Genomic DNA, 22,151 nt, shown 5'->3' with positions numbered 1-22,151 from the left:
GTCGAGAGAGGCAGGCTTCTTCCTTGGCCCAGAAGAGCAGTTGAGTTGTGCCTGAGGAATGGCCGATCCAAATTCGGTGTGGTGTCTGCAGTGTCTTAGGCCCTGGTCTGGTCCCAGGATAGTCTGTTTATGGGGTGGGGTGAGGGACATGAGGTAGCTTCATCTTCCCTAACCTCACTCATCTGAGGCAGGGGCTCAACCATTGCCCAAGTAACAAGCAGCACCGATACTGGCCTGGAAGAAGGTCTGTGTGGTCACCTTCCTCCAAGAGAGTGAGGCCAGAACTTTGGGGGAGGTGAGTCGGGGTATCCCATCCCATCACCCACAAACCAACCCAGCCCTAGCAGTAAAGAGGACAGGACACAGCCCTGGGGTACATGTTTATGTGAGTAATAAAATATTTACTATAACATAAATATAAAGGGAACTTCCCAGTCTACATTATTATTATTTTTTTGCAATAAAGATACAAAGAGAATGCACCAAAACATTGTTCCAAAAAATAATAAAAATAAAATAACAAAATTTAAATTCAAACGGTAACAAACAGAACAAGAAATGGAGAAGGGGGAAGCTCCAAACACATCCAGAAAATAAATAGAGATGGATCAGAAATCTGGAAATCATATTAAAATATCTTTTTCGGATTAGTGGGTGTACAAAATCCTTTAGTATGGGGAGGGAGGGCAACCCGGAAAACCAAAAATAAAAACCAAGCACAAAATGTTTCTTTCTCCCCGCCAGTGTGTACATATCTCACATATTTACATGGTTCCCACCTCACCCCAAATTTGGGGAATTTCTCTGCAGGCCTCCGCCAGCATCCCGCATCCCAGGGGGCTGAAAGGGAGCGGACGGAAGCTGCAGGGACTCAGGCAGAAGGTTCTCAGGGAACGGCTTATTTCTACAGCTGGTTAAAAAATATCTCCAACTTTTCCAAGTTTCGTTTGTTTGTGGCCGGGAGGTCAGGGCCCCGCGGGGAGTGGGGGCCCTGCTGTGCGGTGGTCGGTCTACAGCCGGGCAGAAGCCCCTTCCCATCTGCGTGTGCGTGGGAGCGCAGACCCCTCCAGCGTGGCCGGGAACCGAGCCGGAGCTCGGATAAAACGAAACGAAAAATGAACACTCGAATTTTTTTTTGTTGTTAGTTTTTCTTTTTTGTTTGTTTTTTGTTTTATTTTGCTTTTTTGGGGTAGGGTAGGGGAAGGTAAGGGGAAAAAATAAATTAGGCTAGATTAAAGCTTTGGCTATTTCCTGCTTTTATACACAGACGCGGCTCTCGCGGCCTCCCCTCCGGGGCCCCGATAAATACAGTATACAGCGATTTAAATTAAGGGCGCGGGCGGAGTTAGAAGGACCCCAGGAGCCGAGAGGCTCCGTGAATAAATAAAAACTGTAAAAAACCAAGCCCGGAGGAAAGGTAAGGGGGATGGGGCGCATCCTTATGAGAGAGAAGAGGCGTGGAGCGAATAAAGTGACAGTCCCCCACCCTCGACACTCAGGCTCGGGAATCCGCGCCGGGGAGAGGGATGGGGAACTCTCCTCTCTCCGTCCTCTCTCCCGGGTAATCCCTAACCCCGTACCGCGTTACCTGTCGCTGTGGGGAGGCCGCTGCCGGGATCCGGCCCCGAACAGCCCGGGGGGGCAGGGGCGGGGGTCGTCGAGGGGTTGGGGGCAGGGAGCAGGCGGCGGGCAGGATGCCCGGGGTGAGTTGGCGCGTTCCGGATCTTCGCTCCTCTCTCTCGGGGCTCGGACGACGCAGCCTATCGGCCGTCTTCGCCGCTCGCAGGAGAGGGTCGTCCGGGTGTTTGGTTTTATTCGAAAGTTTCTGGGCTTTTTGTAAAATCCAAAGCAACCGAACAAAAAGAGTTCAGGCCGCGCGGCGCCTCGCCGCGCACCGGCGGGGGGCCCGGCCCGCGGGGTCACTGCACGGAGCCGGGCAGTGTGTGGTGGTGGTGGTGCAGCGCGGCCGGCGGGGGCGCCGAGGGCGGCGACGCACCGCCCCCGCCCGGCCCCAGCTCGCCGGGCGCGTACACGTCGTCCATGGGCGGGTGGCCGGCGCCGGCCGCCGGGGTCATGCGCTTCTCCTTCTGCCGCCGGTTGCAGAACCAGACGCGCACCACCTCCTTCTCCAGCTGCAGGCTGTCGGCCAAGCCTGTGATCTCATGCGCCGAGGGCTTGGGGCACTTGAGAAAGTGGCTCTCGAGCGCGCCTTTGACCCCCACCTCGATGGACGTGCGCTTCTTGCGCTTGCGGCCCTGCGCCGCGATCTTGTCCATGTTGGTGGGGCTGCCGCTGGACGAGTCGGTCTCCTCCAGCCACTTGTTGAGCAGCGGCTTGAGCTTGCACATGTTCTTGAAGCTCAGCTGCAGGGCCTCGAAGCGGCAGATGGTGGTCTGCGAGAACACGTTACCGTACAGCGTGCCCAGCGCCAGCCCCACGTCGGCCTGCGTGAAGCCCAGCTTGATGCGCCGCTGCTTGAACTGCTTGGCGAACTGCTCCAGGTCGTCCGAGCTGGGCGCGTCCTCGTCCGAGTGCTCGCCCACCGACGAGCCACCGCCGCCCGCGCCCGGGTGCAGGTGCGCCGCTGCCGCGTGCAGGCCGCTGGCGTGTGCATGTCCGTGTGCGTGTCCGTGGGCGCCCAGGTGCGGCGGAGGCGACGGCTCCAGCTGAGCCTCGTGGCCGTCCTCGTGCAGCGCGTGGTGCAGGCCCGGCCCCGCGCCGCCGCCGCCCGCCGCCAGCATTCCGGCCAGGCCGCTGCCGCCGCCCCCCGGGTAGGCCGCCTGCGCGTACAGCCCGAGCGGTTGGGGCTGGTGGCCCCCGCCGGCCCCCGGCGACGGCGACATGGCCGGGCCCAAGTGGTGTGCCGTGCCGCCCTGCGCCCATGCCGCGCCCGCGTGGGCCGCCCCCTGGTGCACCAGGCGCGCGTGGAAACCGCCGCCGCCGCCACCGTCGTCGGCTCGGCCGGCGCTGCCGCCGCCCGCCTTGCCGTGTTCCAGGTGCGGGCCGCCTGCCCAGTCGCCGCCGCCGCCTCCTCCCGTGGGTAGCCACTGCGGGTGCGCTAGGCCCACGGGGTGGCCCGCGCCCGCGCCCAGCCACTCGTGGTGCATCAGCTTCTGCACTTCGCGGTACGCGGCCCCCGCGTGCAGCCGCTCGGCTGCCGCCGCCGCTGCCGCTGCCGCCGCGGCATCCGGATGCATAAGCGGTCCCGTGCCCCCGGCTCCGCCGCCGGGGCCCCGCGGCAAGTACTGCGCGGTGGTGGCCATGCCGCCCCGCGCCCCGCGCCGCGCCGCGCCGCCGCCGCCGCTCCGCTCCGTCTGCGGGCCCCGCCGCCGCGCTCCGCCGGCTTAAAGCCCGACCAGCTCAGCGCTCCGGAGCCCCACCCCACCCGCCGCCCATTGGCTGCCAGCGGAGCCGCCTCCCGCCCCCCGGTCCCGGCCCCCGCCCCCCCTGCCCGCCTGCCTCTCGGCCCGGCCGCCCAGAGCTCGCCATTGGGCCTCACTCCTGGGGTCCCGCGCGCCGACCATGCTGATTGGCCGCTGGGGCTTCATTCACAGCCCCCCTACCTTCCGCGTATACGCTCACGCCCCGGGGGCGCGGCCGCCACGTGGGGAGTGGCGCGGGGGTGGCACTGGGACCGCACCCCCTCTCGTCCTGGCTGCGTGGGCCCCACTTTCCCCCGGCGCTGGAGACTCCGAGCCCGGCGGGTCCCACGCTCCAAGCTAGCAGAATTCTCGCCGGTCACCCGCCCGTGTGGCCAGAGGCGGTGGCGGGGATGGCGGGCTCCGGGAGGCGCTCGGGTTCCGAGAAGCAGCTCAGCCCCGCGCTCCTCCTTCCGCCGTGCCGCTGCCGGCGGGCCGGGATTCCCGCGGGTCTCGGCGGCTGCGAGCGGCAGGCGGCGCGGGTCCCCGGCTCGGTTGCGGCGCGGCTGCTCACCTCGCCCGCCTCGCCTCCCGCGACTTCCAGCGGGCACGGAGCTCTCCTCTGCGCTCCTCCCTGGCCCGTCTCGTTTTCCCTCTTCACCCTCTAGTCCGCCCAGCGCAACTCCGTCGACCTCCGCCGCCCTGAGAGACCGTCGGGCGCGGGCAGAGTCGGACTGGCCCCGACTTCACGCCTCTCACGGGCTCTCCTCCCGGGCGCCGCGGCCCAGGTGAGTACCTCGCGGGTGGTTCGGGGCCGGAACGGCCGGCGGCAGCGATGCTGTGGGGAGACGGGAGCTCCTGTAACCAGGCCGATTCCAAGGTTCCTGAGTGAGAGGATCTCGAGGTGGAGAGAGACCGTGGCTCCGGGAAAGCACCGCCGACAGGAATGGTGGACACACTGGGCCCACGGGTATCTGACCCACGCCGCCGCCTCGCTCCTTCTCCTTCCGCCTGCCCGGCTCATTGGCCTGGGTCATAGCGGGGTCACGCCCCGGGGAAACTTGCTCTAGGTGAGGAGTGGCGTGGACATGGGGAAGGGCGCTGGTGCCTCAGAAATCCGGCGTGCAGGCTGGGAGCTGTCCAGCCTTGCAGGGAGCCCTGGGCTGGAGTTTAACCCACTTGCCTGGGGCTGCTGAAAAGGGAACTGGGACTGAAGAGGTCTTGTTGGAAAGGTGCGGCATGCAGTGGCTTACCTACTCATCCCCCAGGTCTTTGAGGACTCCCTGAAGGATCCTGAGTGGACTTGGGCCCCAGCATCAGCTCTTCTGTGCCACGCTGGCTGGAGGATGAGTGGAATGAGCTGTAGCCTCCACGTCTTCCCCACGCTGAGGCTTGGCTCTCGGGGAGTCTTCCAGCTGCCAGTTCACCTCTTTTCTATCCCTGATCTTGCCTCCAATGGATTCATAGATTCCAGGGCCCCGGGGGTCCCAGATTGGAGGACCGAGCTGGGGGCCCAGCTAGGGCCCTACTGGCAAGTCAGGACTGTGGAATAAAGCCTCAGTGTGTGAAGAAGGGTGATGGGGGGCGCTCAGGGGGCAGCCGCAGTGGGGGTGACTGGGGCAGAGTCGACAGTGAGAAGGGTCATCCTTGGACACAGACTGTGCTCATCCAGGCCCTAAACGCCCTAGGACCAGCCTCTGGCTAACCCCCAAGGGATGGGGTGGCCACTGGCCACTGTCCTGAGCAGAGTCCTTAGGTACCACTCCCACTGCAAGAGCTGTGATGGAGCCCTGTGTCTGAACCTAGCTAGGGATCCTGGGCTTTCCTGGACTCTGGCCCAGGAAGTGGTCACCTTGAGGCAGCCCAGGACTTCCTGGTCCACTCGCCTTCCTGGTCTCTCTCCCAGGCTCAGGAGGTAGGACCACGGCTGGGAATCCTGTAGTGAAGTCCCCTCTCACGCCAGCCCTAACCAGACCTGCGTGACATTGAAGCTTGGGCTTCCAACCTGGACCTGCTACTGTCTTCCTGGGCAAGAATAACTCTGGCCCAGTCTTCTAGGGCTTGGTTCTTCTACCTGTAAATTGGGAATAACAGTACCATAAGTAGCACACCTGTCTCACTAAGGTAAGTTAGAGGGTGGTACAAGACAACGTGAGTGAAAAGGGCTCAGAAAGGACTTTTCACTCTCGTTGTTTCTATTGTTAGTGCCCAGTGAAAGAACAGGTTACTCCCCCTCTCTAACTCAATCTCAGCTTGCTCATCTGTAGAGTGGCGTTCTGGAGGTTTGGGTCAGGTGACCTCTCTGGTAAACTCCCTTCCAGCTCTGATGGTCCGTGAGTCTATGACCCTGTCTCAGTTTCTGTCAGAGGAAGGGAAATGTCTGGACAGTGGACAGGTGTTGTTTGGAACGGTCATCATGAGCAATGGGTGCTTTACCAAATGCTTTTCATTCATCACGTTACCTGCCGCTCTCAGCCCCGAGAGTGAGCGCTGGGATTGTTCTCCCATTGCACAGCTGAGGGAACTGAGGCTCGTCCGAGGGCCGAGAATGTGTGGAGGTCCCACTCCCCGTCATCCTCCCTGTGGCTGTGGGATGGGAAGGGTGTGGAGGCAGCGGCTTTGGCCGTCACAGCAGAGAGAGCTCACAGAGAGAGCTGTCTGGTCAGCTGGCACTCTTGAAGCTGAGTTCCCCAGGTCTGTGCTGAATTGAGGGGTGGCTGCGGCAAAGCCAGGCTCCTAGGTTGCCAGCTTGTCAGCTAGCAAATCTCAGTCCCAATTCCATTACCCCCCTTCAGTACCCTTGCCCTTTGCTTTGCCTGTTGGAGCCTCAGTTTCTTTATCTTAAAATGAGGACAGTAATGCCTGCTTCTCAGGTTTGCTCTGAAGCTGCAAGGATGAAACAAAGCATGTAATTTAGATGCCCCCTTTTAATATGAGATGCTGCTCTGGGATGAACAACAGTGTGAACTAGGAAAGGATAACTTTCCTTTCTCTGCTTTGGAAGTTTTAGATCTCCTACAATAATATGGGTTTGGTCTTGAGTCACAATTTTCTTATATTTGAGAGTTAAGTTTCCCCTAGGAAGTCTCGACATCTCCTTTGCTCTTGCCCCTAGAGATTCTGGGTGGGACACTGGGGGCTATGACATGGCCATTGGCAGAGACACCTGTTACAGAGCATCTCCTCTCTCCAGGAGCCCTACCCTCATAGACCACAGAGAAAACCCAGAACACGGAAGTCAGACAGCCAGCTGACCAATGCAGACACAGAATGGTTTAGGCATATGAACAGATGTGCATTCACACACACACACACAAATGCATAGCCCGCAGATACACACATGAAATTTAGCCTGGAGACAAACATTCAGATGCGTAATAGGAACACATGGACTCCCATCATTAGGTTGGATATTCAGAGTCACACAGATCAACACACAATGATAAATACAGGCATGTGTCTCAACAGGAACATTCGCAGAACCCATGCAGGGGCTGTAGTCGGCTCAAGTAGGCATTCCTTCAGCAACATAGACATAGAGGGGACCTGCAGGCCCTTCGGGTGACAAGCATGGAGGCTCTCAGCTGGCACGCCAGTTCACACAGATGGGCACACCCTCGTGTGTTCACAAACATGAGCACACACTCTCCCACCCAGTGCACAGATACAAAGAGGCCCACCCCACGCATCACACAGACACCTACATCCTGTAGGAACTAACCCATCTGCACAGCGGATCAGAAAGCAGAGGAAGGGGCTGTACCCAGCCCTGAGTTTAGTCCATGCGAGTCAGTGGCCCCACTCATTTGAAGGAAGCAGGAAAGCCCTTTCTTGTCATATATTTTTTTTCACTCTCCTTGTCTGCGGAGGACAGCTCCCAGCCAGGCCGCCGCCAGTCTCAGAGGCTCCCCGGCCTCCCTCCCCAGCAGGGGCCCCTGCCCAGACTGCCCCCAGGCCAGGAGCTGCCCGGGCTTTCCCAGAGTGGCAAGACCTCCTCCAGGCTCTGGAGTGTGACCGAGCGCCTGCTCATTTGACACAGGTCACCGAGCCTCCGGCAGATGGGGCCCTCGCTGTGGGGGATCTCTGAGCTGGAGGGGCTGCAGGGGGAGGCTCTGTGGGGCTGAACTGCAGCCACACAAGCCCCACATTCTCTGTGCAAAGTCTCAAGTCACAGACACAAACCCCTGCCATCTACATTCACACTCCCGCCTGAGAAGTTCAGATGCAGCCTCTAGAGTCTGACCACACTCGCCATCAGCTGCACCGCAGCCACACATGCACTGTAATATTCCAGACGCACATCCCAGACAGGCGAGCCTACACAGTGGCGCACTGAATGAGATTTGGGAGGAAGAGGAGGCAGCTGGTTCCGGCTGCTTTCCCGCTTTGGACTATGGGCCCCTGCTGCTGTGTCTTGTGTGTGGGGCAGTGGGTCCTTGGAGTCCAGGGCAGCACTGAGAGGAGATGCAGCCACAGACCCAAGGCTTTTTCAGTGTTGCGGGAAGACGGGCTCCAAGACACTCCACCTGGATTCCTCGCAAGTCAGGAGTGCTGAGCGGAGCTAAAGAGAGGAGAGATCGGGCCCGTGGGGAGGGCTGCTAGAGGAGCTTGTGTCCTAGGATGCCCTCCTGTGTGCGTGGGCTTGAAGTCTTTGTCTGAGGCAGGCTGGGCTGGAAGGGGGGCGGGATGCGGGCAGCACTCAGCCCACTTCTTTTCCCTTCTGCCAGTCTTCTTATGCCCCAGATCCTGTGTTTTCAGAGTGTCAAGGGTCCTGGCTTCCATCTTGACTCAGACTCAGGCCTGCTGGATGACACTGGACCAGTCTCAGCCTCCTGACCTCTGTGAGCCTCAGTGTTCTCATCTGTAAGCTGGGCAGGATGGTCCCTGCTGGGTTCTTGTGAAGGTGGGATGAGATCACTGCCCCGGTGGAAACTCGGAAAGGGGAAGCATGGCTTGGTTTTCCTCCCTGGCTGCTAGGGGTGAGTAAGAGGCTGTGTGAGTAGGAACAGAACCTGCCTGTTCCCCCAACCAGTTCTTGCTGAGCGGTGTCAGGAGTGACCACGCCCATAACCTGCTTGTTCTGGGCTGGAACGTGTTTTTGACTGGAAGAGTCTGTCAGGGTCCTGGCTGCTGCAGATTCCAGCCTGGGTAGGCGCATCCACTCCCTCTGTGCGGGTTGGTACCAGCTAGACAGATTCATAGCGCTCACCACCATCCAGAGAGCTCTCCCACAAGGGATGTGATCACTATTCTGAGCTCTCAACCCCCCACCTCTCTCCCTCTAAGCTCAGCCATTCTAGGTGTCCTACCTCTTTTGTCCTTCCAGTGCTCAAAAGAGCCTAGCATAGAAGAGCAGAGAGGTAGGAGAGGCATGGCTGCCTTTGGCAGAGGAGAAAGAAGCAGTCTCATTTAATTTAACGTTCCCTATCTCTCAGACTTGGGGAAGGGAAGGAAGGATGAAAGGTGGAATATCTCTTAGGGATGAACCTTCCCTTGTATTTTTGTGCCTGCCTCGGCCCCCTAGGTCTATGTGGTGTGGGGATCCTCCCAGTGCATCAGTAGAATATTCAGATTAGGGGTGGCCAATTGCTCTTGAAATTTACTTTCATTTTTAGCAGAATGGCAGCCTCTGAGCTGGTGCTAATGCCCACGATCCGGTTATGCAGAACACGCTCTCTGCAAATCGGTAAATCATTAGCGGGGATTAATCACTCTGAAAGGCTGGGGCTGGGTTTGAGTTTCTCTCTCTCTCTTTTTTTTTAAACACACTTTTTATCTGGATGGCTGCAAAATTCAACACCACAGGGTGGGGTGGGAGCAGCAGTGATGATTTAAGTTATTGTCACCATTGTTAGACGAGGGAGGTGCCTTCCTGGGCCTGGTGTTGACTCTGGCCAGACCGAGGGGTTGGGGGTAGACAGCTCAGATAGGGGGGAAGGGAGGGAGGGGAGTTCCCTTGCGTTTGTGTGCATCAGTGTTTTCAATAGTGTGTTGGGGGCTTGCTGTGCTTGTAGCTTGCTTGCGTGAATTCCTGTTCGTACTTTACAGATGCCCATAAGGATTTCAGCGCTTGTGTTTGGGTGCTTGTGCTTGGTTAATATGTGTGCATTAGTGTTTGTAATCGTATCAGACAGTGCTTCCCTTTAAGAGTGGTTTTAAAGACCACACCTCACCTTCCTCAGCCTCCAGGAAGCTCCGGAGGGGGAGTAGGCAGAGCTGGAGGGAGGTCCCAACTTCACCTGTGGGCGGGGGCATGGCTCATGGATTATTTACATATTCATGAGCTGCTGTCTCTTGGAACTCCCCTCTGGAAGAGACTAGCATGAGGCCCCTTATGGCAGATGGGGAGATGGGGAGGCCAGGCTCTCACCGTAACGCCTCTCACTCTGCCACCCCAGGTCTAGTGGCTGTCCCTCCTCCACCCATGGACCGGGAAAACCCAGGGTTCTGAACCCCAACTTCTGCAAAGCTGCAGTACACACAACTCTAGTTTCTGATGGGAGCTGTGTGGCGGTGATGGGAAAGCTCTTTTTCCTTTCTGGTCCATGACGCCCCTATGGCGGCTCTTGGGGAAAGAAGGTCATTCTTCCAGCTAGGACCAAGCTGATGAATGGGATTCACTCCCACTTAATGTCCACACCAGGCCAGCCTCCTAATCCCTGTCTTTCTCCCTAGTTTAGTGCAGCCCAGCTTTGGAGCAACAATTATTTTCAAATGACCCAGTAATGACATTCCTGGGGTATTGGTCAAGGTACATGAGTATGCAGATGAGGTCACAGGACTTCTCCCCTCCAGTTCCAGAGGGTGGGGTTTGAGGTAAGACTAAGTGGGCCTGGTCTTTGCATCAGCTTTGATCCCCCCAGTCCCCTTTCTCCATACAGAGTCAGCTTGGGTAGCCTGGGCACCACTACCTACCACGCCACAGATGGCGCAGATGCCCTGTACTTCTGTTCATGTACCTCATTCATCCCCCAACTGTATGTGCCTTCCCCTCCCCTCTGTGCAGCAGGCTAGCCTGGAGTCGAGGGAAAGACAGAATGATATAGCTCTTTGGCTGTTACAAGTTGGGAGGGTCAGGAGAGAGTTGGCTGGGCTCAATGCTGGCATTCCTCGGCTTTCTTGAGGGTAGCAGGTGGAGGGCGGAAGTGGCAAAGGAGGATTTAGGAATTATATTTTCCCAGGGACCTCTTAGCATCTTTATATATCTCTGGTGTCAGACATCTGTCTGAGCTTAGGGTAGCATCTGTCTGGGCTGGAGACAACATCTGTTTGAGGCTGGGACACCTGGCTGAGCCCAGAACATTATCTGGCCCCAGGACAGCTTTTGTCTGGGCCCAGGACATGTGTCTGAACCTGGCATGGCATCTGTCTGGGCCTGGTGCAACATCTTCCTGGCCTGGGGGCGATGTCTGTTTGAGCTCTGGACATCTGTCTGACCTGGGGATGTCTGCTGAGCCCAGAACAATACCTGTCTGAGCCTGGGGGGTGGACTTGTCATGGCAGATAAAATCACCCTCGGGTCTCAGCTTTGGTTTGTGGCTGAGAACAGAATATATGCCAGACTCATGTCCCTGCTCTCATTTCTACCAGGGAAGAGCTCTTCTGTAGAGTGCCTCAGTTTACCTCCTTCTGTAGGCCCATTGGCCTGCTTGCTCTGGACACCTCAAGGGACAGCCAAAGCCTACATCCCAGGGACTCCAGGAAAGCGAAGTTAAAAGAATAAGGGAGTGGATAGGTTATAAAATCTAAGACTGGTCTAGGACCGTTCTTCCTTCCTCCCGTCTCTTTGTTGAATCAAATCAGAGTGCTCCCCCAAGACACAACTCGGACATGTCACTTGCCTCCTGAGAAGCCTTCCCTTGCTCCCAATTGTATATATTATCAGGCCCAAAGCCCCCTCTGGTCCTGCCCCTGCCTCTGCTCTGAACCAGCAGCACGGAGCTTCTTTCCCACAAACACACTGGGACCTAATGATTCCCTACCTTTGTGCACTCCCCTCCCTCTCCTTGGAATGTCTTTCTCTCCCGCACCCCTCCACCCCCATCCTCCCATCACATCCTTCAAGTCCTAGTTCAAGGGTTACCCACTCTGGGAATTTTTTTTACTCCTTCTCTAGACTAAGCCACGACCTCTGCCCTGCTTCCACAATGTGTTGTGAAGACCACCTCCGTGTTAGCATTTGTGGGCCTGCACTGTCATTGCCCTTTGTATATCTGTCTCTCCCATGGGACTGTGCGCTCCTGGGGGTAGCTGGCTCTGGTTCATCTTTGTCTCCCCAGCACCCAGCCCAATTTCTGGTCTATGGTGGTACCAGTAAGAAAGGCCTGTTGGATGATCACATGGCTGTACCTCTGTCATCTCATTTCCATCTCATTTCATTCTCTGTCTGCAACCAGGATGAAGACATATAGGATCCAAAGATTTGGTACATATGCTCCTGACAGGAGCAGGAAAGAGAAGTGATGCTTGGAGAGCAGTGATGAATCCAGACCTAATGGCCTCTCTGTGGGCTCCGGGGATGGGACCACATCTAAGAAAGAAGACCTTTACCTGGGTCCAGGCCCATTCCCTGAGGGCAGGTGGGAGAATGGAGACCTGGCCTAGCTTGTTGGAGAAGTTTCAGAGTTCCTGGGCTAACTGGTCCTGCCAGAGAGGAAAAGTCACATAAGGTGTTGTTAATATAAACACCGTGCCCAGAGCAAACTGCTCTCCCTGGCCAGGTTCTGAGGAGAGCATCTGGGGACAGAGACTGAGTAGGGAGGGGTGCAGAACGGTGAGGAGGTGGCTGAGAAGTGGAGGCTCCCAGGGCATGGTCTCTGCCTTGGTGGCTTTTATTCCACCACATAGAAATAGCTTTCTTGTTCTTGCTGCTGCTGAAAGCCATACAAGCTCATTTGTCAAATTCTTTGCCTCAGAAATATCTGAAACAGAAAGTGGAAGTCCTCTGTTCATCTCTCTTCCTCCCCTCTCTTAACTACTCCTATTGGCTGTATCTTTCCAGAACTTGTTTGCATGGGCACACACTATTTAATAAAATGGCTAAGATTTATTGAGCGCTTACTGTGTGCAAGAATTGTGCTAAGTGCTTCTACCTGCGTTTCCACATTGCATCCTCACCAAAACACTATGAATTAGGTGCAACTCTGATTCTCATTTTACAAATGAAGAAACTGAGAGATATTAATGATAATAGCCCACGTATATTGGGTGCTTGCTAGGTAGGTGCCAGGTACCATTCTAAGTACTTTGCCTGTTATCTCATTGAATGCCCATAGTATGTATAATGCCTGGCATGTACTAGGCAATCAATAAACAGGGGTTGATGCTTCCAGCTTGAAAGTTCGAGAATCTCAGATGAGACATCTAGGATCATTCAGTGGACCGCTAGAGGGGAGGGCTCTTGTGCCAAACCTCCTGAGCTGCAGGCAGCGTCCCTGGTGCCTGGAGATGCTGACTCAGCAGTGAAAGATGTAAATTCCTACCTTGGTTTGCATATGATTTACACATATTTATTTATGAATGTCTTTGATTAATGTCAAAGCGCCTCGGTGATTTTTCTGCCAGGCTTCAGGGCCCTGCAGAGGGCACGGTTAGTGTGGACCGGCTGCAGGCTCTGAGTGTGCATGCGTGGGGGGCTGCTGGATGGGGTGACAGTGACAGCTGTGGAGAGGTGGATGGCAGCTGGGGGGTTGAGTGGGCAGACTGGAGCTTGGGATTCTGGAATGGGTGATTTGGGCAGCTGGTATGAGTGGAGGCTGTTTGTCTGCGTAAGGCAGGGTACAGCTAAGGGGCTGGGGCAGGGTCAGGCACTGGGGTGCGTGACCTGTGGGTCTCTAGACAAGCCAGGGTGCCAGTCAGGCTTTCTAGGTAGGAACTCAGGCCCTAGGAGCCCAAGGACAGGATCTGGGGTTCAGATTAGGACACCCGGTCTAGCCTGGTGAGGGCTTCTAAAACAAGGAGGCTCGGAGGCAGGAAGGGCCCTCCCTCCAGAGGTGTTCCCCCTGGTGCTGCCCAGGGTGGGGATCCCCTGCTTGGATGCTCTGGGACAGGGAGTGCTCTCTGCAATCAAGGCCTTGGGAGAATCTGCTAATTAGTAGGAATAGTCTGTGTGTGCCAGCTGTGCCCAGCCCTGTGCCTGGCACCATCGGGAAGACCAGTCCCAGCCTGCAAACCTTGGCAGGGAAGCCGGTGAGATAAGGCAGGAAGGGCAGGGCCCCGACCTTGCTTGAAGGTTGCAGGCACTTTTATCCATTATCTCCTTTGATTGTCAGCAGGATCAAAGGCAGTGGCTGTCTTATCTCCTCATTACAGAGGAGGAAGCAGAGACTCAGAGAGCTGCAGTGACTTGCCCAAGGTCACACTGTGAGTGGAGGAGCTCAAATTTGAACCCAGCTCTGTTTCATTCTACAGCCTGAGCACTTGGCCAGTTTATTCTGCTTCAGCCAGGTATAAAATAAGGATCACACCTACCTTGCTTAATTGTTGTGAGGGTTAGTTGAGCTCAAGTGTGTAGAGAGGGTAGCACAGTGGCTGGCACACAGTAAGTGCTCAATAAAATTTTTTTTTTCCTTAAGTGATAGAGCTAGGATCTTTTTTTTTTTTTTTTTTAGAGCTAGAATCTTAAATCACGGTCCAGTAGACTCTACTGTTTGCATGGTACCGTGGTTCTTGCCAAGGTTGGTTGGGAGGGGGGTGGTTGGGGACAGAGCATGACCTCCTCTGTGGGTTGGGTGAGCCCTTGTCATGCATGGGCACTAATGGCCATCAGCATATGGGAGGGGCCACCTGCCAGGCCAGAGCCCCTGTCTACTCTAGGCCTAACTCTGGGTAGGGTGGGGACACTGAAGTTGTCTAGTTAGAATTGCCTGGATTTGTGTGTGTGTGTCTGTATGTACTTGGTGAGGGTCCTTGACTGGGAAAGGAGAGACAACTTTGGGAGCTCTATTAGCAGGCAGTGGTCAGGGCCCGTTCTCATTTTCAGTGGCAGAGATGAATCAAGTGAGGGAGGGAACCCTCATGTGAGGATATGAGGGAAATCACTCCTGGCAGGGGGAATAGCAAGTGCAAAGGCCCTCGGGTTAGAATGGGCTTAAGGTGCACATCTTCCTCAGTAGTTACGGAGACAGAATTAACTTGTATCTTCTGGTGTTTGAGGCAGAGGAGCTAAGTGGGGGCAGGATTCATTCATTCATTCGTACATTAATTCAACAACTATTTAGTGCCCACTTTGTGCAAGGCACTATCCTAAGTGCTGATGGCTAACACTTATTGAGCGCCTACTATATTTCTAAGTACTTTAATATATTATTTCATTTAATTTTTACAACAACACAAGGAATCCTGGGGAGACAGTTGGGCTTCCTCTTATTCCTTCAGCTTCTTCCCATCTCCCAGTCACCACAGTCACGAGTGCCTGCCACTCAGAAAGGGCAGGATCCCCACAATGGGTGAGGCAGGGTGGTCCTGAGAAAATCACGGCTCTGGAGTCTTACATGTCCTGCCTGGGCCCTGCCCAGGATCAGGCCCTGAGCCTCCTGGAAGCCACCCAGTAGAGGGTGGGGTGCCCACATTAATCCTATTCAACCAGGCCTGCCTCAGAACTTTCTCTCCCCGGGGCTCCCAGTCACATCTTCTCTGTATACCCTCCACCGCTTAGCTCCTGGCCTCCCAGCAGCTCCCTGCATAGCTAAGCCCTGCCTTCTGGACTCTGCTCAGGGAGCCAAGGTGCGACTCGGAGCCGAGGCTCTTGGAAGGGAGAAAAGAAAGTTCCGTACTTGTTTTCTTTTTATTCCCTAAAGATATATCTTTATTTATTTATTGAAATATAGTTGATTTACAATGTTGTGTTCATTTCTGGTGTCAGCAAATTGACTCAGTTATACACATATATACATTCTTTTTTCTATTCTTTTCCATTATGGTTTCCCAGGATACTGAATAGTTCCCTGTGCTATACAGTAGGACCTTGTTGTTTATCCATTCTATATGTAATAGTTTGCATCTACTAATACCAAACTCCCAGTTCATCTCTCCTCCCCCGCCACCCCCTTGGTAACCACAAGTGTGTTCTCTATGTCTGTGAGTTTGTCTCTGTTTCATAGATAGGTTCATTTGTGCCATGTTTTAGATTCCACATCTAAGTGATATCATATGGTATTTGTCTTTCTCTTTTTTTTTTCTTTACTACAAACTTTTTTTTTTTTTGCGGTACGCGGGCCTCTCACTGTTGTGGCCTTTCCCGTTGCGGAGCACAGGCTCCGGACGCGCAGGCTCAGTGGCCATGGCTCACGGGCCCAGCCGCTCCGCGGCATGTGAGATCTTCCCGGACCGGGGCACGAACCCGTGTCTCCTGCATCGGCAGGCGGACTCTCATCCACTGCGCCACCAGGGAAGCCCCATTACAAACTTTTACTATGCTAATATGTGTTGTGAATGATCATAAGATACATTTAACATATAGTGTTTCCCATACTTAGTTTTCCCCAGGGCTCTTCCTTTGGGAAGCATCTCCTGGAAGTATGGTTGCTCACAACACACTTTTGGAAAAGCGAAATTAATCTCGCTGTCAGGGCAGGTGTTTCAATTGATTGTTTTTCCCCAAATGAAAGCTGTAGATTTTCCCATTCCACCCTTGTTTTCTGATGGGACTGTCCTGAAACACTCCCTGTGCTTAACTAACTCTGATGGAGGGCGGTGCTCACCTGGCCTGGCCTGGCCTGGCTCCCTCTGTCCTTTCCTTAAGATGGTGAGCACACAGGCCTCAGCCAGGGTGGGTTTCTCAGTTCCTGACCACCCACCTGTGCCTGTGACCTGGGCTCCTCAACCTCTCCTGCAGGAAAAGGTACGGAGAAGAGGAACTAGAAAAGTTGCTCAAAATGCAGAGGCCAAGGGAGGAGTCTGGTGCTTCAGTCTTTGGTGAATAAAGAAACCTGGTAAAGAAGGTTTTCTGGATGGGACAAAGGAAAAGGAAGATCTTGTTCTGATGGGCTATGCTAACCTGGAAATCATGACTCCGTCTGTTTTCCCATCCACCCATCCATCTATCCATCCATCCACCTACCCATCCATCCACCTATCCATCCACCCCCGCCCCATCCATCCATCACCCATCCATTCAGCCACCCACTTCATCCATCCATCCATCCATCCATCCATCCACTGACTGAATGCCCAACACAGCCACTAGTTCAGTTATGCTTACTGAGTGTGTATGTTGGAGAGCTGGTCAGTGTTTATACTTTTGTGACCCTTCTGTTTATGTATTTCCTCTCCCTACCGGGTTCTTAGAGAAGTTCCTTGAGAACTCGGGGCCCCAATCCCCCTATAGAGACAAGAGGAAGGGCTCTGTCTTGGCTGTGGGGCTGTTAGCAGCTGCCTGGCTTGGGCACCCTGGGGGACCAGGGTCGTGGGGAATCTTGCATGCTGCTCCCACCCCTGCTGGGCTGGGCCTGTGACCCTCACTGTGACCCAGCCTGGAGGATGCCATGCTGCTGCAGGGGAAGGGACTCACCTCCTGGCAGCCTGCCTGTGCTGCTGCAGGGGCTGATGGCCCCTTGCCAGCACCGAGCTTTTGGAGCGGTAAAGTTGTGTGGCTACGGAGCCTCTCCACACTGCTGTAATAAACAAGCAGGCTGGGACCCGAGGCGGGAACCGGGTCAGCGGCTGGCTGCCACGCTGGCAGGTGGAGGAGCCTCGTGAGGGCTCAGAGGAGTGGGTGGGCGAGCACTGAACTGAGCTGCTGCTTTGGGTCCTGAGAGTCCAGGCCACTCTCCCTGCCCTCCCATCCTGCCCTCCTCCCGGCCCAGGCCAGACCTGTGGGGCAGCTCTGAGCTGCCCTGGTAGGAGGTGAAACTGCAGGAGGAGGGGCCGTAGACAAAGACCCAAATCAAGACAAAGACACGGAGAGGCAGAGGGTTATAGAGATGGGGCTTCAGAGAGAGGGAGAGGGAGAGAGAGACTGAGACTCAGAAAGACAGAATCGGGTGAGAGAAGAAAGATTCAAAGGCCCTGAAGAAGAGGGTGGGGGGAGGGAGTCCAGGGCAAGAGGAGAAAGCGGTGGGCCCAGGGGGATTAGCTCTTCCAGAGGCAGGAAGTGTGGAGCTTAATAACAACCCCCTCCTATGTGGCTAGCACCCCACAGTGAACAAAACTTTTCCACTTGCTTAAGCTCATTCAAGCCTCACAATAGCCTGGCTGAGATGGGCTTGGAGTCCTCCGAAGGATGGGGGCAGGGATGTGCCCCGTTGTGGGGAGCAGCAGGGGGAGGGGAGCCACAAAGCTGGAACTGGAACCTGAGGACTGGCTGTGAGATGGGTCCCACAGAGTGAGGGGCTTGGGGACGGAGCCCCCAGCTGGGCCTGAGTCCCTCCAGTGACTGAGGCTTCCCTAGCTCTGCTCAGAGGCTCTCGATGGACGTGGCTGGCCTGTGCTGGACCCTCCTGCTACCGTGCATTATTGGTCCTCTTTCCCGGGAGGAAGAAGTGGTCCCAGGAGGCCTCCCTCTTGGTCCCCTTTCTCCTGTCCCCCGGCTGCCTGGCTGTGGTGTAGGAGTGTGGGCTGTTGATGGCTTCCAGATGAATCCACTTCTGGGAACTGCCTTTGGTGGAAGGGGGGCACCTTGTCCAAAGTTAGCCCCCTCCCTGGGGGCAGCCTGCCTCCGATGGCTGATCAGTTGGCGGGGGTGGGCAAAGGCCAGGTCCCCTTGCCACAACTTGGGACCCTTGGAAGGGCCGTTCCAGCTCCAGAGCTCCGTGTGAGACTGGCTGTGACTGCATTGCACATCCGTTTCTCCCTTTGCCCAGTGCCGCTTCCTTCTTTTGCTGTTGTCCTAAGAGTCTTCTCCCTTAAACCTCCTTTATGCAGATCTCATAGTCTCAGAGCATTTCCAGGGAATCTGACCTCCAACCGTTGGGCACCACCTGGGCTCAGCTCAGCTCCCCTCCCCCACATCCTTGTTTTCTTCCTCTTCTTCATCTCCACCCAACTCTTGGTCCTGCTGTTCCGCACCTGGCAATGCCTCTTACCTGCTTGCTGTTTTCACTCCTGCCCCGCTACAGCGGGGCTGCCCAATACCGTAACCACACGCAGCTAGTGGGCACTTAAAATGCGACTCGTCCGGATTGAGGTGAGCTGCAAGCATAAAATACACACTGCATTTTGAAGACTTGGTATGAAAAAGAGAATGTAAAACATCTCTAATAAATTTTCAACATAGATGTCATATTGATAATATATTGGATGAAGTAAAAGGTGTTATTAAAATTAATTTCACCTGTTTCTTTACTTTTTATGTGGCCATTAGAAACGTTAAAATTTTATATGTGCCTTCCGTCATATTTCCATTGGACAATGCTGCGGCACTGTCCATTCTTCCACAGCAGCCAGAGAGATCTTTTAAAATCTTCATTGGATCATGTCCCTCCTCTGCTCACAACCCTTTAAATGCTCCCATCTCATACAGGCTGAAAGCCTTATGATGGCTTTCAAGGCCCTGCATGACCTACCCTCTTGCTTTCTTGCAGATCTTCCCTCCTGCCATCCTCTCCCTTGTTCCCTTGTTCCAGCCGCACTGGCCATACCAGCCACCCTGTAATTCCTTAAACTTGTTAAGCTCATTCCCACCTCAGGACCTTTGCACTTGCTGTTCCCTCTGCTAGGAGTGATTTCCCCACCTCTTCACACGCTCATTCCCTCGTTTGATTTAGATTTCTTCTCAAACTTCTCCTCCCAGACTGGCCTTTTCTGTCTATCCTGGCTAAAACATCTGCCTCCCAGTTCTTCTCTAATGTCTGGGGCAGAGCATTTATCCTTGTGCAGCATTATAGTACCTATTTGATTGTTTACATTTTGATTGTTTGTTTCTCCAGTTTGAATGTAAGCTTCGTAAAGCTTGGTCTGACTTGGTCTGACAGACTTGGTCTGTCTTACTTACCAAAACATTCCTGTGCTTAGAACGGGGCCTGGAGTAGACTAGATGGTCGATGAATATTGGTCAAGTGATTGAAATTTACAGCTGACAAAACTGAGATCCAGAAAGATGAAATTGTGCTCAAGGCCACACAGCTAGGCAGGGACAGAGCAGGGAATAGCTCAGGGCTGAGGCCCACGCTCTGCCCACTGCAGGTACTGTCTGCAGCCTCTTTCCTTCCTTTTGGTCCCATCACAAGGGAAACATAGGCGTCTCCTTGGGGAGAGGGGATCTGGCTGTGGAGAGGCAGCAGACTTTGTTTTTCTGGCATCTCTGATTTTCTGAGTCCTGGAGACTTCCATGCACAGGCACTCAGCTGCCAGTTGGTCCCTCCTTCCCCCGTGCACCCAGACTCCCCAGTCCAAGGAAGGCCCTCGGATGGAGGTGGAGGGGAACAGGATAACTATGGGGTAGTAGGAGTGTGGTCTTCCCATGGCTCGGGCAGAGACACTCTCTGCCTAACACAGCCTCATAGAACTTACGTTTGAGAAGACAGCAGAAGGGAGAGAGAAGAACCCTGGAAACTGTAGGGCTCAGAGGAGGTGGAAGTGGAACAGTCAGAGGGACCAGATCACGGAGGGCCTGGGCAGGTGGTGAGTTGGACTTGGGCCTGGTTGAGTTTGAGGTGCCTGTGAGGCTTCAACATGGAGATGCCCTGGGGGCAGTTGAATCCATGGCTCTGGAGCTCAAGGGCAATTCACTCCAGGGAAAGAGGTTTGGGGTTATTGGCATAGAGACAGATAAATCTGTGGGAATGGGAGGAGGCCCAGGGGAGTGTGTAGCATGAGAGGAGGAAAGTACCAAGAACAGAACTGGGGACCCTTCATTTAGAGGGCTGGGTGGGGAAAAGGAGCTGGTAAAGGAACCTCAGAGGGAGAAACAGGAGGCAGAAGGGGAACCAAACAGAGGGCTGCTACCAAAGTCTCCAGGGGGCTCCGTAAGTATTTGTGGAATGAATGAATGAATGAATGCATAAGTGAGGTAGAAAGGATTGGAGAGCCCCTGGGCTCTGGGCCTGTCGTGATTCTCCGTTGATGACCCAGAGTCAAGGCTCCTTCTCCCTCCCTGGGACGCTCTTGCTCTTTCCTCTCTCCTCCTGGACCTGTGCTCTGCTGACCCCTTCCTCAGGGAGCCACCATGGGATTATGTCCCTACATCAAAACTAGGGGAACTGAGGCAGAGAGGACCAAACCACACAGGCACCCTGCATCTTAGTGCATGTGCATTCTGGGGGCAGGACAGCATTTCCAGGCAGGGGACTCCCAGTGGGGTAGGGTGTCTTGGGGGCTTCTGAGAGCCCATCTCTAGTCTGGGATTTCTCACCCTGTAGTCATGGATATCTGACTGGCACTTGGAAGGCTCTTCAAGATCACCTGGTCAACACCCTTATTTTATAGATGGCAAGCCTGAGGCCCAGGGAAGGAAGAAGCTTGCCCACGTTCAGACTCATAGAAGTGATAATACCCAGCTACCATTTATTGAACGACTGCTGTAGGCCAGCGGTTTCACATCTGTTCTTTTGTTATTCCCTCTCTTTCCTTTGTAGTCTCTGATTTTGCAGATGAAGAATCAGAGGTTCAGAGAGGTAAAGTGATTTGTCTGAAGTCACACAGTAGGTGGGCCTGGGCTGGGATTCAGACCCACATCTGTTTGATCACCAAAGATTGGGTTGTTCCTTGGCCCTCTATGGCCAGGTCTCCTGCATCCCAGGCTAGAAGATTTTCTGTGTTGGTTGCTGCTTCTGCCAGACCCAGGCAGCAGCTAAGGAGGGAAATGACATTCAGCAAACTAGAGGGAGTACCGGCACCTGGCCTTGAGTGTTGGCTATGCACAAAACAAATGGGAGAAGGAAGAGAGGGCCCCCCTCCACTCCTGCCCGCCACTCAGCCAGGTAGGCCCCCAGCAGCCTGGCTTTCTCCCTCCCTGGGGCTGGAGCTGCCTCTGTGCTTCTGCCTGCCTGATCAGGGCAGAGCAGCTTCATGTATTATTAATAGCACTGCCAGCCTTCCTGTTTTCACGCTGATAACCTGCTGGGGAGGGTGGGTGGGAGGGAGGGAGCAAGGTGGCAAACCCTGGAGCTTTGAGGGCCCCTCCCCACCAGTAGAGCCGATCTGCGGGGGCTGGCCCAGCCCCAAGTCTCTGAAGTTGGTTTCTAGAACTTCCCCCATCTGAATCGTCAGGAGGGGACCAGGGCCTCTGAAGGGAATTCATGTGGGAGGTTGGAACATGTGCCTCTGGGAAGGGCCCTGTCCCTCACTTCACCTAGGATACCAAGGGCTCAAATCACCTTGGCCTCCCTAGAGGCAGAGATACCCATACCCAAGTGGCCCCAGGGCTCAGGGCTGAGAATTCAGTGGTGTGTAAATGTGTGTGTGTGTGTTTGTGTATGTGTGGGTGTGTGGGTGGGTGGGTGTGAGACATTGGCTCCCAAGATTCCCAGGGACAAGGATCTCTGAGGTCTGGCCACACATGGACCTCAGGCCACGTCCTAGCAGGTCTCTCCCTGGCCCCCACCCCATGCCTAACCTTTTCCCTTCTAGAGCCCAACTTGAGGGCCAAGGACAGGGGACAGACAGAGCCAGCTCTGTCAAGGATCGGGGTGGGTAGAAGCCATATCCTCTGAGCCAAGCTGCAGGCTGGAGATCATGCATATGGGCCTGCAGGTGCCAACTGTGCTTCTCTTTCAACTTCTCATTCAGTGACGTCACATAGGTAGTTTGAAATGAGGTGGGAGTATTTACCCCACAGAAATCGGCAAATGCTGCAAATCAGGGTTCCCCACCCGCAGAGCCAGTTGTTAGACATTTACTAAGCACAGCTCTGAG

The 22,151-nt window shown here is 55.0% G+C and overlaps 2 protein-coding genes across 2 annotated transcripts; one reads left to right on the top strand and one right to left on the bottom strand.

The window, feature by feature from the left end:
- Nucleotides 1–368: 368 nt before the first annotated feature.
- On the bottom strand, nucleotides 369–3,350 carry POU3F1 (POU class 3 homeobox 1). The gene has a single exon (XM_004266429.4). It carries the CDS (start codon nucleotides 3,261–3,263, stop codon nucleotides 1,920–1,922), a length of 1,344 nt encoding a protein of 447 aa, XP_004266477.1. The 5' UTR covers nucleotides 3,264–3,350; the 3' UTR covers nucleotides 369–1,919.
- On the top strand, nucleotides 3,262–12,063 carry LOC117200112 (translation initiation factor IF-2). Its single transcript, XM_033421755.1, has 3 exons — nucleotides 3,262–3,320; nucleotides 3,407–4,147; nucleotides 11,756–12,063. Exons 1-3 carry the CDS (start codon nucleotides 3,262–3,264, stop codon nucleotides 11,820–11,822), a joined length of 867 nt encoding a protein of 288 aa, XP_033277646.1. The 3' UTR covers nucleotides 11,823–12,063.
- The last annotated feature ends 10,088 nt before the right edge of the window (nucleotides 12,064–22,151 follow it).

Source organism: Orcinus orca, chromosome 1 (genome assembly GCF_937001465.1).
Source record: "Orcinus orca chromosome 1, mOrcOrc1.1, whole genome shotgun sequence".
In the NCBI taxonomy this organism is placed as follows: Eukaryota; Metazoa; Chordata; class Mammalia; order Artiodactyla; family Delphinidae; genus Orcinus; species Orcinus orca.
The sequence above is the reverse complement of the archived record's forward strand: the minus strand, read 5'-3'. Positions and strand labels throughout refer to the sequence as shown.